The sequence below is a fragment of the Geotrypetes seraphini genome, chromosome 10, assembly GCF_902459505.1.
Source record: "Geotrypetes seraphini chromosome 10, aGeoSer1.1, whole genome shotgun sequence".
In the NCBI taxonomy this organism is placed as follows: Eukaryota; Metazoa; Chordata; class Amphibia; order Gymnophiona; family Dermophiidae; genus Geotrypetes; species Geotrypetes seraphini.
The window spans coordinates 109334404-109358370 of NC_047093.1; the positions used below are offsets into that span (position 1 = coordinate 109334404).

A 23967-nucleotide genomic window follows, 5' to 3' on the forward strand; every position below is an offset into this window, starting at 1 on the left:
ACAAGAGGGCATCCGCTCAAACTCAGGGGTGGGAAATTTCATGGCGACACCAGGAAATATTTCTTCACCGAGAGAGTGGTTGATCCTTGGAACGAGCTCCCGGTGCAGGTGATCGAGGCAAACAGTGCAAGAATTTAAGAGCAAATGGGATGCCCAGTGGGATCCCTTAGAGGGTTAAGCCAAGGGAACCTGTCACCAGGAGTGGGATCCCTAGGATAGTAGACTTGGGGGTGGGTCAGTAGAGTGGGCAGACCTGATGGGCTATGACCTTTATCTGCCGTCATCTTCTATATTTCTATAGATCATAAGGCGTATGGGAACAGACTTAAAGATCTCAATATGTATACTTTGGAAGAAAGACAGGAGAAGGAAGATATGATAAGAAACATTTAAATATCTATGTGGCATAAATACACATGACGGAAGTTTCTTTCAATTGAAAGGAAACTCCAGAGTGGAAAGGCATAGGATGAAATTAAGAGGTGATAGGGTCAGAAGTAATCTAAGGAAATACATTTTTACATAAAGGATGGCAGATGCATGGAATATTCTCCTGGTAGAGGTGGTGGAGACAAACACTGTGTCTGAATTCAAGAAATCATGGGATAGGCACATGGGATCTCTTAAGGAGAGGAGGAGAAAATGGATGCTGCAGATGGGTAAACTGGACGGGCCATTTGACCTTTATTTGCTATCATTTTTCTATGTTTCTATTACCAAATGCTACACTGAACCCTCATTTCATAGCTGTAAATCATTAATTGAAGCCTGGATATTTCAGCTGGACTTCGGCTAATTTTTCTGATTATCTTGCTGGCATACAGGGACAGACTTAAAGATCTTGGAGGAAAGGCAGGAGAGGGGAGATATGATAGAGACATTTAAATCTCATAATCAAAACAATGTTATTAGCCAAGTGGTGGAGCTACCCACTGAATCACTCAATGCATTCAATATGCTTTCAATATCAGACGGCAACCCAGCGAGATATTGAAAGCACATTGAATGCAGTTGAGGCTTTTTCACCACTATTTGTAAATGTGCTTCAGTGGGTAGCTCTACCACTTGGCTAATAACATTGTTTTGATTTTGAGATTGAATTTTTATTATATTATTTTTCTTGAGAGACATTTAAATACCTATGTGGCTTAAATATGCATGAGGCAAGTCTCTATCAATTGAAATGAAACTGCAGAGTGAGAAGGGCATAGGATGAAGTTAAGAGGTGATTGGTTCAGGAGTAATCTAAGGAAATGCTCTTTTTACAGAAAGTGTGGTAGATGCATGGAACAGTGGCGTACCTAGGGTATGTGGCACCCGGGGCCCATCATTTTTTGACACCCCCCCCCCCCCCATCTATATGAAAAATATGATTTTTAGTACCAATCTACATATCGCACCACAAGAGTGTACCTAGGAAAAGGCTGCATCTTAAACACTGCAGTGAGCACTAGAACACCAACACATACATTGTAAAACTAAACAAGCCAGATCCCGCACAGTCAATTGGTCCTGTAGTCAATGCCAACTGAAAACTATGTCCTTTTCATACACACAGAACAGAGATACACCCTCGTACAATATGGAATAATCACAAACTAAAAATAGAAATATGTAGACAAAAGTTAAACTGATCTGCCAAGAAACCAGACCCTGGATACAATGCAACACCACAAAAAACAGTAACACATGTCCTCTAATACAGTGCAAAATATACAGACAGTAGATGTAAATTTGAAAAAACTGATACATAACAATCACCACTTTATAAATTAATAAATAAAAATAAAACAAATAATGAGAAATAAAAAAATACCATTTTATTGGACTAATCCCTGTAAGCTCGGTCCCCATCTCCGCAAACCACCTGATTTCATCCACACAAGCCTTGAATTGTTTATATTAAAGTATAAAAAGAAACAATATTCTGTACAATTGTCAATTTATAAATCAGCGTCTTCTCCCCACTCTCTTCCCCATTTCCCTTCAGCATCCTCAGCCCACTCTCTCTCCACTTTCCTTCAGCGCACGCACATAAAAACAAGCAAGTAATTTTATATCATTTTCATTCTATTCATTCATAGAAATTAAAGTCTAGATAATGCCAGTCACATAACAAAACATGATTTTACAAAAATAATTCCCTGCAGTCAAGCCTGCAAGGATTACTAGATGTCTTTCAGCAGTTCCCCTCCCTCCCTCCCCCTTACCTTTGTGGCCAAGTCAAAATGATCTACCAACAATAAAATTTTAAAAACACAAAGCACGCTGTACGCAGAGAAAATGTTAATTATCATTTATATTCCGCGGGTTTTCAAAGAGGTCAAGGCAGATGACTTTATGCAATGTCACCTCAGTAACAACTATACAAAAATAGACAAATATTCCCCCTCCCTTTTTACTAAACTGCGATAGCGGTTTTTAGCGTAGGGAGCTGCGCTGAATGCCCCACGCTGCTCTCGACGCTCATAGGCTCCCTGCGCTAAAAAACTCTATTGCGGTTTAGTAAAAGGGGGCCATAGTGCAAAATATAGACAGCAGATATAAATTTTCAAAACGGACACATTTTGATCACTAAGTTGAAAATAAAATAATTTTTCCTACTTTTTTGTCTGGTGATTTCATGAGTCTCTGGTCCTTCTTCTGGTCCTTCTTCTTTCTCTCTCCCCCTGGCTCCCCTCTTTATTTCTGCCTTTCTTTCTCTCTCCTCCTGGCCCCCCTCTTTCTTTCTGCCTTTCTTTCTCGCCCCCTTGACCCCCCTCTTTATTTCTGCCTTTCTTTCTCTCCCCTTGGTCCCTCTCTTTCTTTCTGCCTTTCTTTCTCTCTCCCCCTGGCCCTCCTCTTTCTTTCTGCCTTTCTTTCTCTCCCCCTTGACCCCCTCTTTATTTCTGCCTTTCTTTCTCTCCCCTTGGTCCCCCTCTTTCTTTCTGCCTTTCTTTCTCTCTCCCCCTGACCCCTCTTTATTTCTGCCTTTCTTTTTCTCTCCTCCTGGCCCCCCCTCTTTATTTTTTCCTTTCTTTCTCTCTCCCCTTAGCCCGCACAAAGCCATCGTGCCGATTTCTCCACTTCCACGATTCTTTCCCTACCCTCACCCCCAAGCCAGCAGCCGATTTCTCCCTGCTCCTTCCCCGATGTCCTGAACTTCATCGGGCAGCAGCAGCATTCACAATTCACTGCTGTTGCCCGCTTCAGGCCTTGTTCTCTGTCGGGTCCTGTCTTCATGAAAACTGGAAGTAGGCAGGACCCGGCAGAGAACAAGGCCTGAAGCCGGCAACAGCAGCGAATTGTAAACACTGCTGCTGCCCGAAGAAGGTAATGGAGCACCGAGGCAGTCCGCTTCTCCCCCCTCCCAGCCGAACCCCCGCTGACCCTCCTATCTCCCCCCCCCGTGAACCTTTCCGACCTTCCCAGCGAGAGCAGCAAACCTCCTTCGCGGCTTTCTCCTCCCTCTGCCGCGTTACTGATTACGTCCTCAGTGATGCGGCAGAGGGAGGATAAAGCCGACGCTACTGGAGGGAGGTTTGCTGCTTTCGCTGGGAGGGTCGGAAAGGTTCACTTGGGGGGGGGAGAGATAGGATGGTCAGCGGGGTTTCGGCTGGGAGGGGGGAGAAGCGGTCTGCCTTGGTGCTCCAAGGCCTGGCGCCATTACCTTTTTCGATAATGGCGCCGATGCTGCTTTCGCTGGGAGGGTAGAAGCGCGATAGGGACCGGGCCAGCTGTGCACCCCCCCCCTAAGGCGGCACCCGGGATGGACCTCCCCCTCGCCCCCCTTGGTACGCTACTGCCCTGGGGAAACAGCCTGCAACAAGATCGCGCGATGCCAGAGATCTTTGCCTGCTTCGGCTGTTTCCTCCGCCGCGGTCCCGCCCCTCCTCTGACATCAGAGGAGGGGCAGGACCGTGGCGGAGGAAACAGTCGAAGCAGGCAAAGATCTCTGGCATCGCGATCTTGCTGCAGGCTGTTTCCAGACGCGACACCCGGCGCAGGGGGGGGAACTGGACCGGACCGGGAGCACCCCCTCAGGGCTTGGTACCCGGGGCGGACCGCCCCTCCCGCCCCCCCCTTGGTACGCCACTGGCATGGAATAATCTTCTGGTGGAGGTGAATTAAAGAAAGCATGGGACAGGCACATGGGGTCTCTTAGAAAGAGGAGGAGATAGTGGATGCTGCAGCTGGTCAGAATGGATAGGCAATTTGGCCTTTGTCTGTGAGGGAGTTTTTAGCTAGAAAACAAATAATTATATTGGAATACCCTCACCACTCACCTGACCTGGCCTCCAAAGACTTTTTTCTTTACCCAAAGATAAAGGAAATAGTAAAAGACATTTTGATGATATTCAGGACATCAAAGTTAATATGACAACAGCTTTGATGGGCATTCCGGAAAGAGTTCCAAAATTGCTTTGAAGAGTGGACTATGCACTGGAGATAGCTCCCCAAGGGTAGTACTTCAAAGGTGACCACAGTGATATTCAGCAATGAGGTATGTAGCACTTTTACTAGGATAAGTTTGCAAACTTAATTGTCAGACCTCATATCATCTACAATACATTCCCACCTTGCCATGAGATTTTGATAACCTTAAAAACAAAAAATTTAAAATCTGAAAATGAGTATGACAAATCCAATCAATGCTGAACTAAAGGTGCCATTAATTTTTTTTTAATTCTAATATTGCTTCAATGTTCATTCATTCTTGTTTTAACCTTACATATGGTTTTATCTACATAAAAGAATTGGCATGGACACATAGTACCATAAATAACTTTTTCAGTGTCACAGTCTGATTTGTGTTTCAAAGGATATCTTTTTCCTGTTTTTGGACGAACAAATTCTGCAATAGTGAACAAGAATATACAGAACAGCAACCACAAAGTCGATAGCCTATAAAAACAGAGGACTCCTGTGAATGCAATGGTGCAATTATTTTCTTTTTTTTATATTCTTTATTCATTTTATATTTTACATCAAGTGTACAGAAAATAATAAGATTTTAAATATACATCACTTGAATTTCTAGAACTAGTCTTGAAAATAAGCTTTAACCCCATCCCTCCCACCAAATTGATATGAATAATATACATAACATAATATAATACCAATTATTTTCTTAATGTTTTACCTCGTGTGTACGCAACCATTAACTTTTTATCTTTGAAACATTGGTGCCTCTCCAGTATATATCAATGTTTCCTCAGAATTTTCTGTATATCCTGTGAAAAAGTTGAGAATTGTAGGCTGCATAAAAAATCTGGTGTAACCTTGCTCACATTAGGTACAGTTCTCACTCTGACTAGCCCCTTATTTACACATTCTATAGGATAGCCCCTATCTTTGAATTTCTGAATCATAAAAGGTGCTTGTTCCTCAAATACATCAAATTACTACATAGCCTATGTAATCACAAAAACTGTGAGAATGGTAAATTTTCTTTCACCCTTCTGTTGTGAAAGCTCTGGAAATGTTGGAAATTATTCTTATCTGTAGGTTTCCTAAAACTTGTTGTTTCAAAACTATATGCATTTTTCCTCATGCAAATGTTCAAGAATGTAATCTGTTGGAAATCATAGTGCATAATGAACTTTAAATTGTTATCCAATGTATTCAGCCATGTATGAAACTCATGTAATTTTTCAGTACTCCCTTTTGAAAACATCAAAATGTCATCAATGTATCTGCTCCAGAATACAACCTCATTCCGATATGGATGATTTCTTTAAAATGTAGATTCAAAATGGTCTACATACAATATTGCACTATCAGAAGCCATAGTGGCTCCCATTGCTGTTCCCTTGATTTGTTTAAAGAAACTATTTTGGAAACAAAAATAATTTTCTTTAAGTGCAAGAGTAGCAGGCTGGATGATAAAAGTAGTAGGTACTCAAAGATTAGTTGTTCTACAATTCAGAGTATGAGTGATGGCAGCTAAAGTCGGACCTTGAGGTATATTTAACTTGACCATTTATTTTTTTCATCAAAACAGGACACCTATTAATTTTCACTCCCAGCCCCAATCCTGCCCTAGCCCCACCCCCAATCCTGCCCTAGCCCCACCCCCAATTTCTTCCATTCATTTTTCATGTACACACAATATCTTACTAATTCATAATGGTAAACATAAAATTTAAAAAAAAACCACAAAACACACTGTACACAGAGAAAATGTTAATTATCATTTTCGAGTTTCAGGTTTTTTTCAAAGATGTCAAGGCAGATGACTTTAAATTATGCAATGTCTCCTCAGTAACTATAGAAAAAATATAGTGCAAAATATAGACAGCAGATATAAATTCTCAAAACAGACACATTTTGATCACTAAATTGAAAATAAAATCATTTTTCCTGCCTTTGTTGTCTGGTGATTTCATGAATCTCTGGCTGCCTGTGCATTCAATATATCTTTCTTTCTTTCGCATCCAACATTTCTTTCACAATCCAGCCCAATACCCTTTGGGTCCAGCTCTCTCTCTCTCTCTCTCTCTCTCTCTCTTTTCCCTCTGTTACTCTCCCAAGATCCAGTGTCCTTTCTCCTTTGTACCTTTGTTCCAGGTCTTCCTCTCTCTCACTTCTCTGTTATGATCTTGCATCTCCCTGTTCTTCCTCAGTCTGAACCTCCCATAGTCTGAACCTCCCTCTGTCTGAACCTCCCATAGTCCTGCATCTTCCTCCTGTCTTTCCCCTTTGGTCCAGGCCTTTCTCTCTCTAGCCTTTCTAATCTGCTTACAACCCCCCCCCCCCCCACCTTTCTCTGCCTCTTTCTCTCCTTCCTATGTCCCCCTCACTGCCTTACAGCCTTTGTCCCACCTCCTCCCCCAAGCCAGCCAGCCAGCCTACCTCCATCCCTCCCTGCTGCACTGAATCCAGACAGCCTGCTTGTCTGTCTGCCTCCCTCTCTGTGAAGCCTGGCCTACCACCGATTATTCTGCTCCCCCCCCACCTGGTCTGCCGCCACCCACTGCTGCTTCCCACCCACCCCCGCCGCAACAGCGGCAAGAAAGGAAGGTCCAGGTGCTGGCCCAGAAGCCTTCTCCTTGACGTCAATTCTGACATTGGAGAGGAAGTTCCAGGCCAGCCAATCACTGCCTGGCTGGCCTGGAACTTCCTCTCCAACATCAGAATTGATGTTGGGGAGAAGGCTTCTGGGCCGGCACCTGGACCTTCCTTTCTTGCAATTGGTGCTGTGGGGCTGGGAAGCAGTGAGAGAGCCCATTCTCTCGTGATCACCTATCCCGTTGTCCCCACACACAGCTTTAGGACGCCATCTCTGAAAATGGGGCATTTCGGTGTCCCGAAGCTGTGCGTGGGGACAACGGGACATGGAATCTGAAAAAGGGACAGTCCCATTCAAAACGGGACGTATGGTCACCTTAGGTATATTAGTTTGCAAACTTTCTTTGTCAAAATTCACCATTATAAGGTCAGTAATGTCTGCATCAAATTCATGTAATAAATTTATTGCATTTGAAGAGTCACAAATTTAAGAAGGGCCTCAATGTGTCAACAAAACGTGAGAGTGGCTCAAGGAGAGAAACTATAGCAGAAACAATTGGATGGCCAGGTAGATTTACAAGTGATTTGTGAATTTTGGAAAACATATATATATATATTGGTTGTAACTGGATGTTGCACAGATAAGAAATCTCTCTCTTTAGGAGTTAAATAGCCAGCTTCAAACCCAACGTTTATCCAAAAATCTATTTCTTTTTTGAGTTCTTCAGTGGGATCACAATCTAATGGGGAGTAGAATATCCGGTCTGAAAGCTGGCAATTGACTTTATTGATATAATCCATGGTGTCCAAAATCACTATACCCCCCTCCTTTATTCACTGGTTTTATTATGATATCTTTATTGTTCCTTAATTCATGCATCACTAAGTTTTCTTAATTGGAGAGATTATAAAATAATCTCCCTTTCTTTTTTTCAAGGGTAGCAATATCCCTGAGTATACAATCTTGATAGTGTGCAATTGCTGGATCAGTGGGTCCAGGGGGTAACCATTTTGAAATATTCCTGATTACAGATTGATCTGTATTTGAAATCTCCTGTTTGGAAAAATAATGAACAATTTTGAGTTTCCTCTCAAACTGAAATAATTCTACCCTAGTTTGGAATGAATCATAAAACCTAGTAGGTACAAATTTGAGTCCCTTCTGCAGGACTTGTAGCTGAAAGTTATTTAAAATAATTTTGGAGAGATTACTTAGCGGGATGTTGTCAGATGGTAAGATGGAGGCCTGTGATGGTTCGACATCCACCCTCATAATCTTCAGTGTATGCATATCATTGAAAATCATAACAGATTTTCTATGATTGCATGGATTTTATTTTTCTGTCATTTATCCATTAACCCTTTAATTGGCAGATGGTGAAATGGCTGCTTTACATAACTTGATGTTGAATGAGAGCAACAGTGCCAAGGTAACAGGCATTTGAGATGCAGATCTCCCATAAGGGCCATAGAAAACACATGTTGCTTCTGAGGTTAATTATTATATTTTATAGTTAATTGATTTTCTTGTATTTTAATCTGTATGTGATTGATATTCAGTTTAATCTATTTTGATAGTATGGATGTTTATCAAGATGTATTATTCCTTTGTGTATTTTTTAGACCACATATATACCCCGATGTAGGCTTTTTGAGGCAAAACATGGACCATGTTGGGGCCATTGATATCATTAAAGTTCTTTTCACATGATCAAGATTTAGGGCTCCTTTTACTAAGGTACGCTAGTTGTTTTAGCACGTGCTAAATGCTAAAGCCTCCATAGAGCTTGTGTTAGTATTTTTCGTTTAGCACGTGGTTAGCGCGCACTAAAAACGCTAGCGCACCTTAGTAAAAGCAGACCTTAGTTTCACTTACTGATTCCCAGTTGATGTGAACTGTTCAATCCCCACTGTTTCTGTTTGTTTTCCTTAGGGTTTTGTCTCCTTGTTTTCTTTGCACAGAAAAAAGTCTGAGTCATAAGCATGCCCACACCATGCCTTTAGCATGCCTCCTACAAATTTAGACAAAGTGCAGATGAACAGCATAGAAATCTGTCTAGAAAATAGGTTTCAAAAACAGCGAATTGGAAGATGTTACTGAGAGAAAAGTCTACCTGCCTCTTTATTCCATTTTTGGGATGTTTTTCTTTTTTGAAAATAAACTCCATGATAGAATTAGAAAATGAACAGAGAAGAGCGATGAAATTGATAAAGGGGAAAGGACGACTTCCCTATGAGGAAAGGTTAAAGTGGCTAGGGCTATTCAGTCTGAAGAAGAAAGGGTACAGGGGAGATATGAAAGAGGTCTATAAAATACTGCTTGAAGTGAAATGGGTAGATGTAAATCACTTCTTTACTCTTTCCAAAAATACTTGGGATAGGGAGCATGCAATGAAGCTACTAAGTAGTAAATTTCAAAACAAACCAGAGAAAATATTTCTTCACTCAGCTTATAATTAAACTCTGGAAATCATTGCCAGAAAATGTGTTGAAAGCACTTAGCATAGCAGGGTTTTTTTTAAAGGTTTGAATAATTTCCTAAAAGAAAAGATGGACTTGAAAAAAAATCAACTTCTCATTATAAGGATAAACAGTATATAATCTGTTTTATTCTTTGGGATCTTGACAGGTATTTAGATCCTGGGTTCGCCACTGTTAGAAATAGGATACTGGGCTTGATAGACCTTCGGTCTGTCCCAGTATGGCAACTTTTATGTTCTTATGTTCTTAAGTGTGCCAAGAAATACCTGGCTAGCTTGCCCCAGGTCAAAAAAATACTGTAGGTTGATTCAGTCTTCCTCATTGTATGCTTATTGCATTGATCTTCATTGATCCAATCTTCCTAATATGCTTCTGCTCAGCAATAGGATAATAAGAGCTACAACTCTATTTATATTGGAGAAACACCAGGATGGGATCTGCCTGTTTGGATAACCTGGAATGAATTGGCAACATTAGTCCCCTCTTCTACAAAGCCACACTAGCGCCTGCCATGCGGCAAGGTCTCACATTCTGAAATTCTGTCCTGCAAACAAAATTTTCATACAAAGTAACTACACCTCTGCATATTCATTTTATTCTTAGGATAATAAACTCACTCTGTTTTATTAATCTAAGAATGATTTATCCTGAGTTACTACATACCTGTATAATTCTTAAGAATATGAAAACTACAGTACAATGGGGTAAATTTTTATTTGTTGATTTGAAACTTACCCCCCCCCTCCATTTTTTCAATTGTATGGATCAACCTGTCTTAAATAGTGTCTATTTATAATCCAATTTGTCTGTAATTGTCTATGAAATCTGTGTGAAAAGAATATTTCCCACCCATTATACTTTTTTTTCCAGGTGCACCCCGCAGCTTTTCAGCCCGGATTCTGGGCATGGTATGGGCTGGATTTGCTATGATTATTGTGGCTTCCTACACTGCCAACCTTGCTGCCTTCCTGGTGCTGGACAGGCCAGAGGAAAGGATCACAGGAATTAATGACCCCAGGGTAATTATAGAAACTTTGATTGGTACATAGGACAGAGATTTTCATTATTCTTGGACAATGATTTTTGCATTAGTTGTTTAGGTAGGAAAAGAGAAGTCCTAGGTGGATGTGCAGTTTCCCCAAGTATTTCACAAAAGATTTCCTGAATGTAGAACCTTATGTAAAATATGTATAAGAATGTGGAAACTTCACATATAAGCCCCCTTTTATGAAGCCGTGTTAGGGGTTTTTTTTATCGCCTGCCACTGCATTAAAAGCTCCACCGCTCATAGGAATTCTATGAGTGGCAGAGCTTTAACCGCAGCGGTCAGAGATTTAAAAAACCTTAACGCAGCTTGATAAAAGGGGGCCCCAGTTTGCAGCACATATAGTACAAAGATACTTGTTTAAATTAAGAATGGCATCACTCAGGATTTCAGACATTTTAGTGCTGGATTCTACAAAACTGGATATTAAGGGAAGACAATTAAGAAGCCAAGCTAGAAATTTCTCTTTGTTTTTATTTTTTTAATTTCAGAGGTGGTTGTAATCATCAGAACAGTGAACAGAATTGCCCCCTTAATCACTTCTGTAAACACTGGGTTTAAACAAGCATTTAGTTCATGTACTGATTTATATAAAGTATACCTATATCACCTTTGCAAAATTAGAAATATGTGCATACTTTCTGACTTGCCCAAACTGTGTCCACAGCAGGTACTCTTCAAAACTGAATACACTACAAATCTATTCATGTAGAATTAACCATGAAATTTGTGTGTGCCAAACAGCAGATATGTTTGTGTGCACTTTCCATAGGGTAATTGTCAAAAATATGTGCATACAGGGCCAGTGCATACACGGTCAGTGCAAAAATGTGCATATGTGAATACAGGGCCAGTGCAAAAATGTTGGACAGTCTATGTCAGGGGTAGGCAATTATGGTCCTCGAAAGCCAGAGCCAGGTCAGGTTTTCAGGATAGCCACAATAAATATGCATTACATAGATTTGCATCTCAAGGAGGCAGTGCATGCAAATCCATCTCATATATATTCATGGTGGAGATCCTGAAAACCTGACCAGGTTCTGGCTCTCAAGAACCAGAATTGCCTACCCTGGTCTAGGTTTAACTTTATCCCCCCCCCCCCTCATTAACCTTCAGACCCCAATCTGCTCCCCTCAAGTCATATTAAATGTTGCTGTATTCATCATTATAAAATATGGTATCAAGGGTAGAATATCCAGACGTACTCAAACAGTTATAATTTAGTCCTTCATGTTTAAGGTGACAATTGTGCCTGCAACACGGGCAAATTACATATTTATTGTAAGTGAGATACTACAGTATATTCATCTATAAAATAAACAAATACAAAAAATCAACAATCTAAAAAAAAAAAAAAAAAGAAAACCACTACCGGTAACTAAAACCATAAGAACATAAACACAGGACAAATATGTATTTACCTTTCAAAGTGTACCATTTCTTACGGACAACAGAACTTTTTGCAGTACTGCAGCTTTTTTCATTACAGTAATATTGCAGTGGTTTTTCTTTTTACACTCCCCCCCCCCTTTAGAAAACTGCAGAAGCGGTTTTTAGCACAGGGCAGCACGCTGAATGCTCTGCACTGCTCTCAATGCTCATAAGAACTCTATGAGTGTTGGGAGCAGCGCAGAGCATTCAGCATACCAGCTTTCGCGGTTTTGTAAAAGTGTTGGGGGAGGGTTAATTTTTTCAGTTGTTTTTTTTTGTTTTTATTTTATAGGTGGATATATTATCTGACTCACAATAAATATATGAGTTAATTTGCCCCTGATGCAGGCACTATCGTTGCTGAAACATGCTGAGCTAAATTATAACTTTTTGTGGAAGTCTGGATATTTTACACCAGGTACCACCTTTTATAATGATGAATTTGATGAATTTGAATAAAGTACTTTATATATATATATATATTTATTTATTTATTTATCATATTTTCCATAAACATATCAAGTATCCACTTGTACAGAAAGATGAAGCTAATTAAAGAACAAAACATTTCCAATTATATATATATATAACCACAATCAAGAAAAATAAAGCTTAACTCCAACTTAAGTCCTCAAATCATAGATCCAAGAAGTATAATCAGCGAACATACTATAAGTAAATCATAGAAATATAAAGAAAGGAAAACAGGGAATTCAATCAACTGATGGAAGTGTCCAAATTAAACATTAAGCACTCATGTTATCCCTGCTTTCAGGCGTGTAGCCGACAAAAAGGTTGTCAGTTGAGTAGGATCAAAGAAAACGTATTTTTGCCTTTGATACAATATCACACATTTACATGGGTGACGCAGAAAAAAGGATGTTCCAAGAGCAATAACTCCCGGTTTTAAGATCAAAAATTCATGACAACGTTTTTGAGTATCTCATGCCAGGTCTGGGAACATTTGTATTCTATATCCCAAGAATTCTTTTAATTTATTTTAAAAGTAAAGTCTCAGCAACCAGTTTTTATCTGGTGCTAAGGCAACTGTAAGAAGTAATGTTGCTGGTATTGCCATTTCCCTATCTGAACGTTCCAACATCATCAAAATGTTTAGTGGCTGTTGGTCCTCTTGTGATTTTTGTGGTCTTTGGTGTTGTCCTTCTTTTCGTATAGGTAAATAATAAACCTGGTTAAACGGTGGCAGCAATTTTTCTGAAATTTCCAATATTTCCATCATATAACGTTTTAACATATCTCTCGGAGGTATTGTTGCTACTCTAGGAAAATTAATTAATCTGAGATTATTATTACGATAAATATTGTCTAATACTTCTAATTTCCTTCTCAGATTTATATTATCTCTCATTAATGTTTCTGTAAACTATTTAGTGGCAACATTTGAATTTTTAAGGTCTTGCACATCAGTTTGAAGATTTTTAATATATGTTTCATGAGTATTTAATTTTTGTTCCACTTGACACAATTGAGGCTTAATATATTTTGCCAGATCCGCCACAAGATCCCAAATAGGATCTAGGGTTACTTCTCGGGGCTTCTCTATTATAGAAAGTTTTTCAGGCTCAGTTTTTGCACTCAATTCAACTGACCTCTCCTCCTGTTGGCGGCTCTCCTGTTCGCAGTACTCCCTCTTATTGTTGGAAGCCTCAGGTTCCACGGGACTTTCCAAATGGGAATCCAGCTCCAAACTCCCCCCTCTGATGTCCAAAGCCTCACGGGAGAAGAGCTCACCGCCTTCCGATAGCCCCTCCACCCGAGGGGAGCTGGCAGTCTGAGGAAGAGGGGGAGGTGCTCTAGCGTCGGGGCTCAGTGAGATCTCTAGTCCCGGGGAAACCACCTCTGACTCGCTACCGAGTGCTTCCAACAGGGATGCCGACGCTGCCACCGACACTTCCTGCATCCAGCGAAGAAGTTCATCAATATTGCCAAAGCTTACTGGGTCGGGGTGCCGCGAGGCTGCAGCGGCGCTTCGGCCTCTTCTTTTCGGCATTGCAAAATAAAAAAAAGTTCTTATTAGAAACAGGTAAGCCAAGTGCTCGCTCGAACGTCTATGCCAGGATGCTCAGCTAACCGTCCCTTCCACCATCTTGGATCCTCCGCTTATGAGGAATAAAGTACTTTTTACATAGTAGTGTGGAGGGGCATTTTTGATAGGATATCTAAGTCTGAGTTTGGACATTTTGGGAAAGACGTCCAGAAATCCAGTAGAGAAAATGTCTATTTTCAAAACAGCAAGACCTATCTAGAAGTTTTGGCCCTTAGTATGTCTATCTTTTTTGGCCATTTTCGAATACAAAGATGTCCAAATTAAAAATACCAAAACCCAAGCTATTGGGACATCCAAACAGCCAGCATTCTTAGCAAACTGGCCACACAGACACCTGAGCAGAGCAGAGGGGTACTTTAGGGGATACTGCAGTGAATGTCACATCTAAAATCCCAGATACACACCACTATAACCTGCTTATATTGTATGGTGAGTCCTCCAAAACCCACCCAAAACGTACTGTACTCACTTGTGTTTACTTATGTAAACTGCTGTGAACTTCATGGAGGTATGGGCGGTGTACAAATAAAGATTGTATTGTATTATACACCACATACGGTGATTTCTTTTAAATCATTTTTTATGCCACTATGGTTTCAGTATATGGTTCACAACTATTCAAGCACATAATACATCCTAAATGCTATGCTCTAAGCTTGCATATCCACGTCACTTCACTGTGTTTTTTTGATCTTTTATCAATATACATTTTTTATCAAATTAGTCACCACTCATCATTACAATATGTCACCACTTACTTTTTGGGGATATCATTGACACTTCACCATCTATTTTAAGTCACACATATCCTCTGCTCAGGTATATAAACTAACTTTTTCATATCACATTCCCACTTACTTTAAGGACCCCTGAGGAAGGCAGTCTTCTGCCGAAACACGGCCTGTGTAGGATCTAACATTCATGATTATACCACAGAGAACAAGGAGAATCATTGTACCATCTCTGACATAGACTCAGTGTTATCTAAATTGTTTTTATTTGACATTTTGAGAATAATAAACATTTGCACCAGAAGAAACCTGAGTGTCCAGGAACTTTTTGTTCCACCTTTGTAGATTTATCTTGTTTTCTGTGGAACACTGGTCCTTTTTCCCCTTGATTGTTGTATGCTATAAAAGGTGCACACACCTTGGAGAATCAAACTAAGTGCTGTTCTAGTCAGCACTGATTTTTAAAGGACAGTAAATAGAATTTGGGGGTACAGTATATGTGTACTTCCTCCAAAAATGGTTATACTATAGCAACCAACCAGATTCAAATGAGGGTGATATAATTCATAACTACGTGCAGACAATCGTCTTAAACCTGTATTGGACAAGAGTGATACAGAAATTGAGATTAGATTAGATATGATTGTAAAATCAAAATAATAACCAAGGAGTGCATAAATTAGCGAAGTACATGAATGCTGGCTTTGATACATGCTATTTTCCTTTAACATTATCTTATTTATCTAATTGCACTTTTTAATCTCTCTTCCCAGCTACGCAACCCTTCAGATAAATTTATCTATGCCACAGTCAAGCAGAGTTCAGTAGATATTTATTTCCGAAGGCAAGTGGAACTGAGCACAATGTATCGCCACATGGAGAAGCACAACTACGAGAGTGCAATGGAGGCAATCCAGGCTGTGCGGGACAAGTAAGGAGCCTGGTCACTAATGGTGACTGAGGTGTAGTAGCAGGACAGTATGTGACAGAAAGGCAATGCTGTCAATAAATTGATAGTGATAATGTAGTTTCAATGTCAGTTCATTTAGATAAGTTATAAATGGTACCCATTTTATTGAACTTAAAACTTTCATGCATCCTGAAATAGGAGCGATAACTAGTTAAGTACCACAGAAAATTAGTGGTTAGCAGTGGCATGCGGTCACATTTATAGCAAGGGATTCAGGAGATGAACTAAACCAGGGGAGACCAACCTCAGTCCTTCTCCAAGTCAGGTTTTCAGGATTTACTCAATGAATATGCATGAGATCTATTTGCATACAATGGAGGCTGTGCCAGCAAATAATCTCCTGTATATTCATTGAAGAAATTCTTAAAACCCTACTACTATAGATTGAGGTTCTCAAGGACCGAGGATGGACACTCCTGTGCTAAACAGTAGTACAATATGTATGTTTACCTGTATAAATTGTTTTATTTTGTCCCCCCCCAAAAAAACCCAAAACTTTTATTGTTATATGCATTGAAAATATTTGATATTGCGTTTATATCAAAATTTTAATAAACTTGAAAACTTGAAACTTGAAACTCTTAACCAAGGTTAATATGCTCACTGTTTGTGCTGAATGATGTCATTTCTTGGTCTCTGAGAGTCACCTATAACATTTGCTACTTCTCCTTTTGACTTCTATATTGATCTAAAGAAATTTAAGTTATGTATCACTACCGCCTTTCTGAAATCTATTCTTCAGAGTTACATACAGACTGACATTATGTAGTGTAGAACTGCAGATTCTATCAAAAAATACTTTGAGCAATACAGACTGCAAAATTTTGAGGGTGAAGCAGCAATTTACTTTTTTGGTTAATAATTGTAACTGTATTTTATTGTGGACCCACAAACAAGAGATAAAAACAGAGTTCAGCAGACACATGACATGTCACCTATTCCTTCTTTTGGTCATACTCAAATGGGAGTGACAGTAGACAATGCAAGGTCATTGTCACTATGAGCCAAACTGATGGTTCAGTTGTCTGGAAACAGAACCAGTTAATAAGATCGTAAACCCTGTGGCTTTGGGCTAAATTGATGGTACAGCTGCATGAAACATCCATGAAAATTTCCTTAACACATGAAAGAGAACTATTTAACAGAATCTCAACATATAACACCTCAGAGAAGCAAAAGGAGGAGCTCAGTGGCCCCAGTATATCACCCCCAGAGAAAATAGTAAGAGATGCTCAGCAGCCCCAATGTATTACCTCTCAATCCCCAAGAAAAACCTGACACCTGTCCTGCTCCAAGCCCCAACCCTGACCCACCTTTGTCCCACTCTCATACTCACCCCAAGTTCCCTACCACACCTACTGTTGCATTCTTGTCCTACCCCACTACAACTGTCAGTACTAGGGTTGCTATTTCAGAAGTAAAAACAGTCACATGTACAGGGGTACATGGAAAAGAGATGGCTGAGGGGAGATTTGATTGAAGTCTACAAAATCCTGAGTGGAGTAGAATGAGTACAAGTGAATCGATTTTCACTCTGTCAAAAATTACTAAGACTAGGGAGCACTCATTGAAGTTACAGGAAAATACTTTTAAAACCAATAGGGAAAAATATTTTTTCACTCAGAGAATAGTTAAGCTCTTGAACGCGTTGCCAGAGGTTGTGGTATGAGTGAATAGTGTAGCTGGTTTTAAGAAAGGTTTGGACAATTTCCTGGAGGAAAAGTCTATAGTCTGTTATTGAGAAAAACATGGTGGAAGCCACTGCTTACCCTGGATCGGTAGCATGGAATGTTGCTACTCTTTGGGTTTTTGCCAGATCCTGGAGACCTGGATTGGCCACTGTGAGAACAGGCTACTGGGCTTGATGAACCATTGGGCTGACCCAGTAAGGCTATTCTTATGTTCTTATTTGAATGCGTCCCTTATTTGCTGGGGGAGGTCATTCCGAAGTTTAAGGCCAACATAACAGAAAACTAAAACAAAGACAAAAAAAACCCCACAGAAAAAATATAAACATGATAAACTACAGAAACGTGGGGTGTAATTGTTGATAATCAAAAATCACAACCTCTTATTCATTATTACAAAAGAAGGAGGTAAAACTGAACCTTCTAAACATTTCTCAATATATATTTATCGGTTTAACGGTGGTGAGACCTCAGATATTCTTGACCCAACTCATTATAGAGCAGCAAAAGCGGGTCTACTAAGTGGGGGTCTTTATAATCATTGGTCGATCACCACCTCCAATCCAATGTAAATCTTTTGTCATATTAAAATAATAAATATCATAAATATTATATAAACACTGTAAATGTGGAACTTAGCTTCAAATACAGTCACGATCTCAATGGGGCCCGTTTCGCCCTTGGCTTTCTCAGGAGATCATGAGAAACAATTGAATGTAACCCTGTTCCAACCACATTTAGCATCCAATCACCTGAAAAACAAGAAGGTAATAAGCCAACCATTTTCATACCTATCCAAACCTCCTACCTGCAAATATCTGGACTTAAACACAATAAACACACTAAACTAACTCATCATTTGTTACAAAGCCAGCAACACTGGAGGGCCGGATGTAAACTTATCATAAGTTCTAACAATACTCTCACAGAAAAAACATTTGCTATCCACCATTCCAATCATCCAATCAAACAAACAAATCAACTCACTGTTCAGCGGGATGCTCTGTTCCGCTCATATCATTACAGTGCTCTACAGCGTCATCCTCTTTGGGATTATTGCTCTAAAACGCCACAGAAACTTTTTCCTGAAATGGCGCCAGCGTGCATAGACACCGTGGCAAAATTAAAGAACTGCCCATACTAACAACTCCACCTATCACAGCTCTCACATATCAGCAACCAATCAACCACCACTCTCATACAATTCCAGTCATTCCCTCGATGTCATCCTCTAATCACAACACACCTATTAACCTTACACACACAAACTATTTGAATAACTCCCCCAAAATTTTCATTACAACAGAATCAAAACATCAAAAAAATATCTTCCATTCAGCTGCCCTATTCAAACCTATAGGTATTAAAGAATGTAAATGATAAATCCAGCATTGTTCACACTGGGTCAAATACCTGTCCAAATCACCCCCTCTGCTCCCCACTGCAACAGAATCAATAGCAAATACCCTAAAACAGTGGTTCCCAACCCTGTCCTGGAGGACCACCAGGCCAATCAGGTTTTCAGGATAGCCCTAATGAATATACATGGAGCAGATTTGCATGCCTGGCACCTCCATTATATCCTGATCCCTCTCATGCATATTCATTAGGGATATCCTGAAAACCCGACTGGCAGAGTGTAATGAATAGAGGGGATAATAGGGGATGATCAATCTACTGAGGTATAATGGCACAGATGGAGAACGTGATTTGTAGACCATGGTTAGCAATTTAAAGGTGATACGGATTGATAGCAGGAGCCAATGTTCTTTCATAAGTAGGGGGCTGATGAGATCAAAGTGATGTGCTGAATAGAGTAGTTTCACAGCTGTAGATTGAATATGTTGTAATCTTTTTGATAGAAATCAGAGGATGTCCTGTATATAAAGAGTTGCAGTAATCTGCCAATGAAATGACAAGAGTATGAATTAAAGGACTGGTGGTACAAGATGTTGGACTGATCTGATGCGATGTAGGGCAAAAAATGAGGAGTAGATAACTGCATTGATTTGTAGTTTAAAACCTAAGATCTTGTCTGTATCAGAATTTTAATAGAATGGCCTTCGAATAATAGGGGAGGGGTCTATTAGATGGGAGTATGAAAAACAAATGCATTCGTATTTAGTGGGTTTCAAAGTCAGAAGGCTTTTTCTAACATGAGAAAGACAATCGTTTAGTTTTATATAGGCAGTTGTAGGATTCGTGAACTGGTAGAAAAGCTGTATAATAATAATAGCTTTATTTATATCCCATCATACCTTCTCAGTTCAAGACAGTATACAACAAGAGAGGCTGTAAGGTATACAGCAGAATTACATCATTACATCATTAGAATTGGGAGGGAGCATACAAACAGCTTTGTAGTGGAATTACTTAGGTGATAGGAGTCAGGATGTCTTTGGCAAAGCAGAAAGGGTGACCTCCTTGATCTTGAATTACTGGTAGGATGGGAGCTAAAAAATGTTGAAGAGTAGAGGGGTGAGGATAGACTTCTGTGGTACTTCTGAAGTGATGTACTGTACTTTGTTTCGGTAGAAATGTTTTGAAAGTTATTTGATAAATTCTCTTGGACAGATAGCTCACAAATCATGATAGAACCTGCCTTGAAATTCTAATGTCTATTAGCCTGTTAATAAGTGGACAATGGTCAACCAGATTGAAAACTGAAGAAAGATCTAATAAGACTAGAACAACTGTGGAATGTGCATCTAATGCAGTACAAATGGAATCCTGTAGGGTTACTAAGATGGTCTCTGTACTGTGATTAGTATGAAAACCAGCCTGGAGAAGATGAAGAACGGTGGTAGCTTCTGCATAGCTTGTCAGTTGTTTAAATACAACCTTTTCCAGTACTTTCAAAAAGAAAAGCAAGTTTGAGACTGGGTAGTGATAGATCTAAGTGAGGTTTCTTGAGAAAAGGACAAACAATTGCATGTTTTCAGAGGTTGTGGAACAATACTTCAGAAAGGCTATAATGGAAAATAAATATCAGGAGAGGGGCAAGAATAAGGTCCAAAAGCATCTTTACCAGAAAAGCAGGCCATGGGTCTGTAAAAGGAGTTGAAGGGTTAACACCACTAATGATGTTGTTTCTGAGAGATTAAATTATGTCACTGGGATTAAATTATGTCCACTGGGATGGGCAGTGTTGCATTAGAAGTGAAGAAGGGCTGGTAGGAAAGGAGAGGATGGGGAGAGAAGGTGTAGTATTGGAGGATCCCAAGAAGCTATAAAGTGATGAAATTTTATGTTCCCAGGCTTGCGCTAGGGATTCCAATGGTAGGAGATGAGGATCGTATTCAGGGCTCATCAGGAATTTGAGTGAGATAGTGTGAAATATGAAGTAAAGTGCATGTGGGCGATTCAGGGATCAAATGAGATGTCTCAAAAAGTAATCCTTCTTTGCATGTCTGAGTGCTGCACAATACTCATGATATCTTATTTTAAAGAGGGAGTAGGCAGTAGGTATTCTGTGCTTCCTCCAGAAATGCTCAGTCCTGCGAATGTACGATTTAATGGACATAGGAGGGGCAAGTAGCAAGACAATTTCCTGAACTTTGTCTTAGCTCTTAATGAAGCATATTCATCAATGATGTTTTTGAAGGCCCTCCTCGTGTGTTTATTGAAATTGACTTAGAGGAAAGAGAGGAGTTTGTCACAGCAGCCTTTGTTCTTGTCTAGGATTCGTGTGGGGAAAGTGAGAGGGGGTGGAACAGACTTAAAAATGAGGACCTGCAGTAACAAACTGATAAGATAATGGTTTGTCCAAGGGAATGTTGCAGAATGAATGGATGTTGAGATGAGTCTATTGCCAGCCAAATATGTTGGGTTAAACCAATTTAGAAGCAAAGGAACAAAGTAGACAGGAGGGGTTATTATGTGGCAGATTAAAATCACCAAGCAAAAACAGGGGGCTGAACTGGGTACAGCATTCTGCAGTAAAGGGGAGGAGTTTGTCAAGGAAATCTGTTGAGGATTAAGGAGGACGATAAATCAATGCAAGAAAGAAGGGGGAGGTATAATATTTATTTATTTAAAAATTTATAGCTCACATATCCTACAATTCTAAGTGAGTAACAACATAAAATACATAATAAAATATCGTACTAGACAGATACCAACAAAACATTAAAAACATAAAAACTAAAAATAACATTGCAAAATTACGGCAATCATTAACATACTCTAATTCAAGAAACTTCAATCAAAAGATTAAAAAATAATACTGAAAATCAGATTATGAGAAAAACATTTGCTCGAATAACCAAGTTTTGACCATCTTCCTGAACTGCAGAATGCTAGACACCTGCCTTATCTCAAAAGATAATGCCTCCCACAACATTGGTCCCTGTATCGCCAACATAGTTTTACATTAGCCAGAGAGTTTCACCTCACTCAAAGAAGGCGCATCCAAACACATTCTATCCATCACCCTTAATGCTTCTGAAGGATGATAAAAACGCAATGGAGTTTTTACAACCGAAGGACTATCCTCACATACCAGGTTAAAGATTAAGCGCAGAACCTTAAATTGAATACATGCACTAATAAGCAACCAGTGCAAATCCCGCAAAATGGGGGTGACATGATCAAATTTTGATGCTCGCATGATAACACATGCAGCAGTGTATCTGAGCTACCTGTAAAGCTTGGACCACACACTTGGGTAAAGCAAGACACAGCGCATTACAGTAATCAAAAACTGGGTTCAACAACGCACTAATAATGGTCTTAAAATTACCAACTGACAAAGAGTCTCTTAGACGACAGAATAGCCGGAGTTTGGAAAAAACCCGTGACACCACTTCCTTAACTTGAGGCTTAAATAATAACACTGAGTCTAAAATTATAGATGTGATTCAAATAATCAAAACCTCTGAAATAGAAAGGGACTTAAAGTTACATAGGGTAATTTATGTCAGAGTGAAAGTAAGGTACTCCACCGCCCCTTCGGGAGAGGCGAGGAACATGAAGGGAAAGGAACCTGGGTGGGCAGGATTCTAAGAGCGAAGTAGTGTTACCTGGGTGTAGCCATGTTTCAGTCGTGCAGAATATATCAGTCTGGTGAGTTTTAATAAGACTGGCCACAAGCAGGGCTTTAAGACTCAAGGATCTCATGTTGAACAATCCAGTGTTCATGATGGGAGTATATGAAGATGGAATAAAAACACCAGAGTGAAAGGGAACATATAGCAGTTGCTTAAAGTTAGAGTGACTAGGCAACCGTGGGTTAATATGAGGACAGATTAATGTGGGGATAATGTGTCAGAGCATGAGGGCATTGTGACCAAAGAGTGGGAAAGAAGGAGTGGCCTAGTGATGAGAGCTATATCTTCACCACCCTGAGTTTTGGGGTTCAAGCCCAACACTGTTACTTGCGACCCTGGGCAAGTCACTTAGGGAAAGATTCTCAAAGTTTCGCAGTAAAAACCAACGGGCTTCTGTTGAAGCCATTCTTGTAACAATTTTATAAAAGCAAGTCATTCTCCAAATACAGCTCATACAAATGAGGTTCACGGAGCGGAGCATATGCTCGCTAAATTTACTTGAGATGAGTTGCTGGTAGTAGCATTCAGCACATGCACAGAATACCCCCAACCCAAATCGAAGATTGGCAGGAGAGATACCCACACTCTCCCGCCACACTTGCACAACCTCCACACATCCACCCCTGGCAGTGGGAGAGATATCTATTATCTCTCCCAGGGGTGGGTGTCTGAAGGTTGTGCGAGCATGGCAAAAGAGATCCACTCTCCTGCTGCTCTCACACAATACCCCAACTGTACCCCACACACACAGCGATAGAGATGCCCACTCCCTTCCGCCATGATCCAACCCCCCCCATCCTTCCCTACCTTATTGAGGAAGTCTGGTTGGAGGATGCCTACCCTCCAGCTGGCAGGCACGCTTCTTACAAAATGGTGGGCCTTCCCCTTCCCAGTGCATCCTGGGATGTGCCAGGGAAGAGCCTAAGGCTCTGATTGGCCCAGGTTGCTTAAGGCCCCTCCTATTAAAAGCAATGGAAGTAAAACCCGAATGTCTCAATCTGCCCTCCTTCTTCTGGAGCTATATGGTAACCCTACCTGTTTCACACAAATGAAAAATGGCTTCAAGAACAAACAAGATAAATGTGATCCTTCCAGAAAGAGCACATATCCACAAAGCTAAACAAGCTCTTGCTGGCTGTTTTCGTTTTCCAGGTCCATGAGGAGAGGGAGTGTCTTTTCCTGCCACAGTCAGAAGCATGGCTGGACTGGAATCAGTCAAAGGGAGAAGAGCTGAGCTCTGCCCTCTCTGCTCCAGTCAGAGCAGTGCAGTCAGAGCCTTCAGGGCATTCAGAGCTTCCCCCTGAATCCTCTGAGGGCGGGTCACTTTTGCTTCATGGAATGTGAGAGGCTGCCTGTTCAACCAATCAAATTCAGAGTAATGACATCAGGGCCTTCAGGGGGCTAGGAGCCATCCCTTTTATTTTTGGTTTACTTTTTGCTAATGCAGATTGATTGACAGCCTGTTAAACCAATCAAATTGCATCAAGCAAAAAGTAAACAAAACAACAAAATAAA

At 40.3% G+C, this 23967-nt stretch overlaps 1 protein-coding gene across 3 annotated transcripts in view; it reads left to right on the plus strand.

Moving 5' to 3' along the window:
• GRIN1 (glutamate ionotropic receptor NMDA type subunit 1) overlaps positions 1-23967 on the plus strand; it is a 415565-nt gene that overhangs the window by 259882 nt on the left and 131716 nt on the right. For all 3 annotated transcript variants that reach the window (XM_033960212.1, XM_033960213.1, XM_033960211.1), the window contains 2 exons: positions 10342-10490; positions 15520-15677. In XM_033960212.1, the coding sequence (XP_033816103.1) occupies positions 10342-10490; positions 15520-15677 (307 nt within the window). The remainder of the gene's footprint in view (positions 1-10341; positions 10491-15519; positions 15678-23967) is intronic.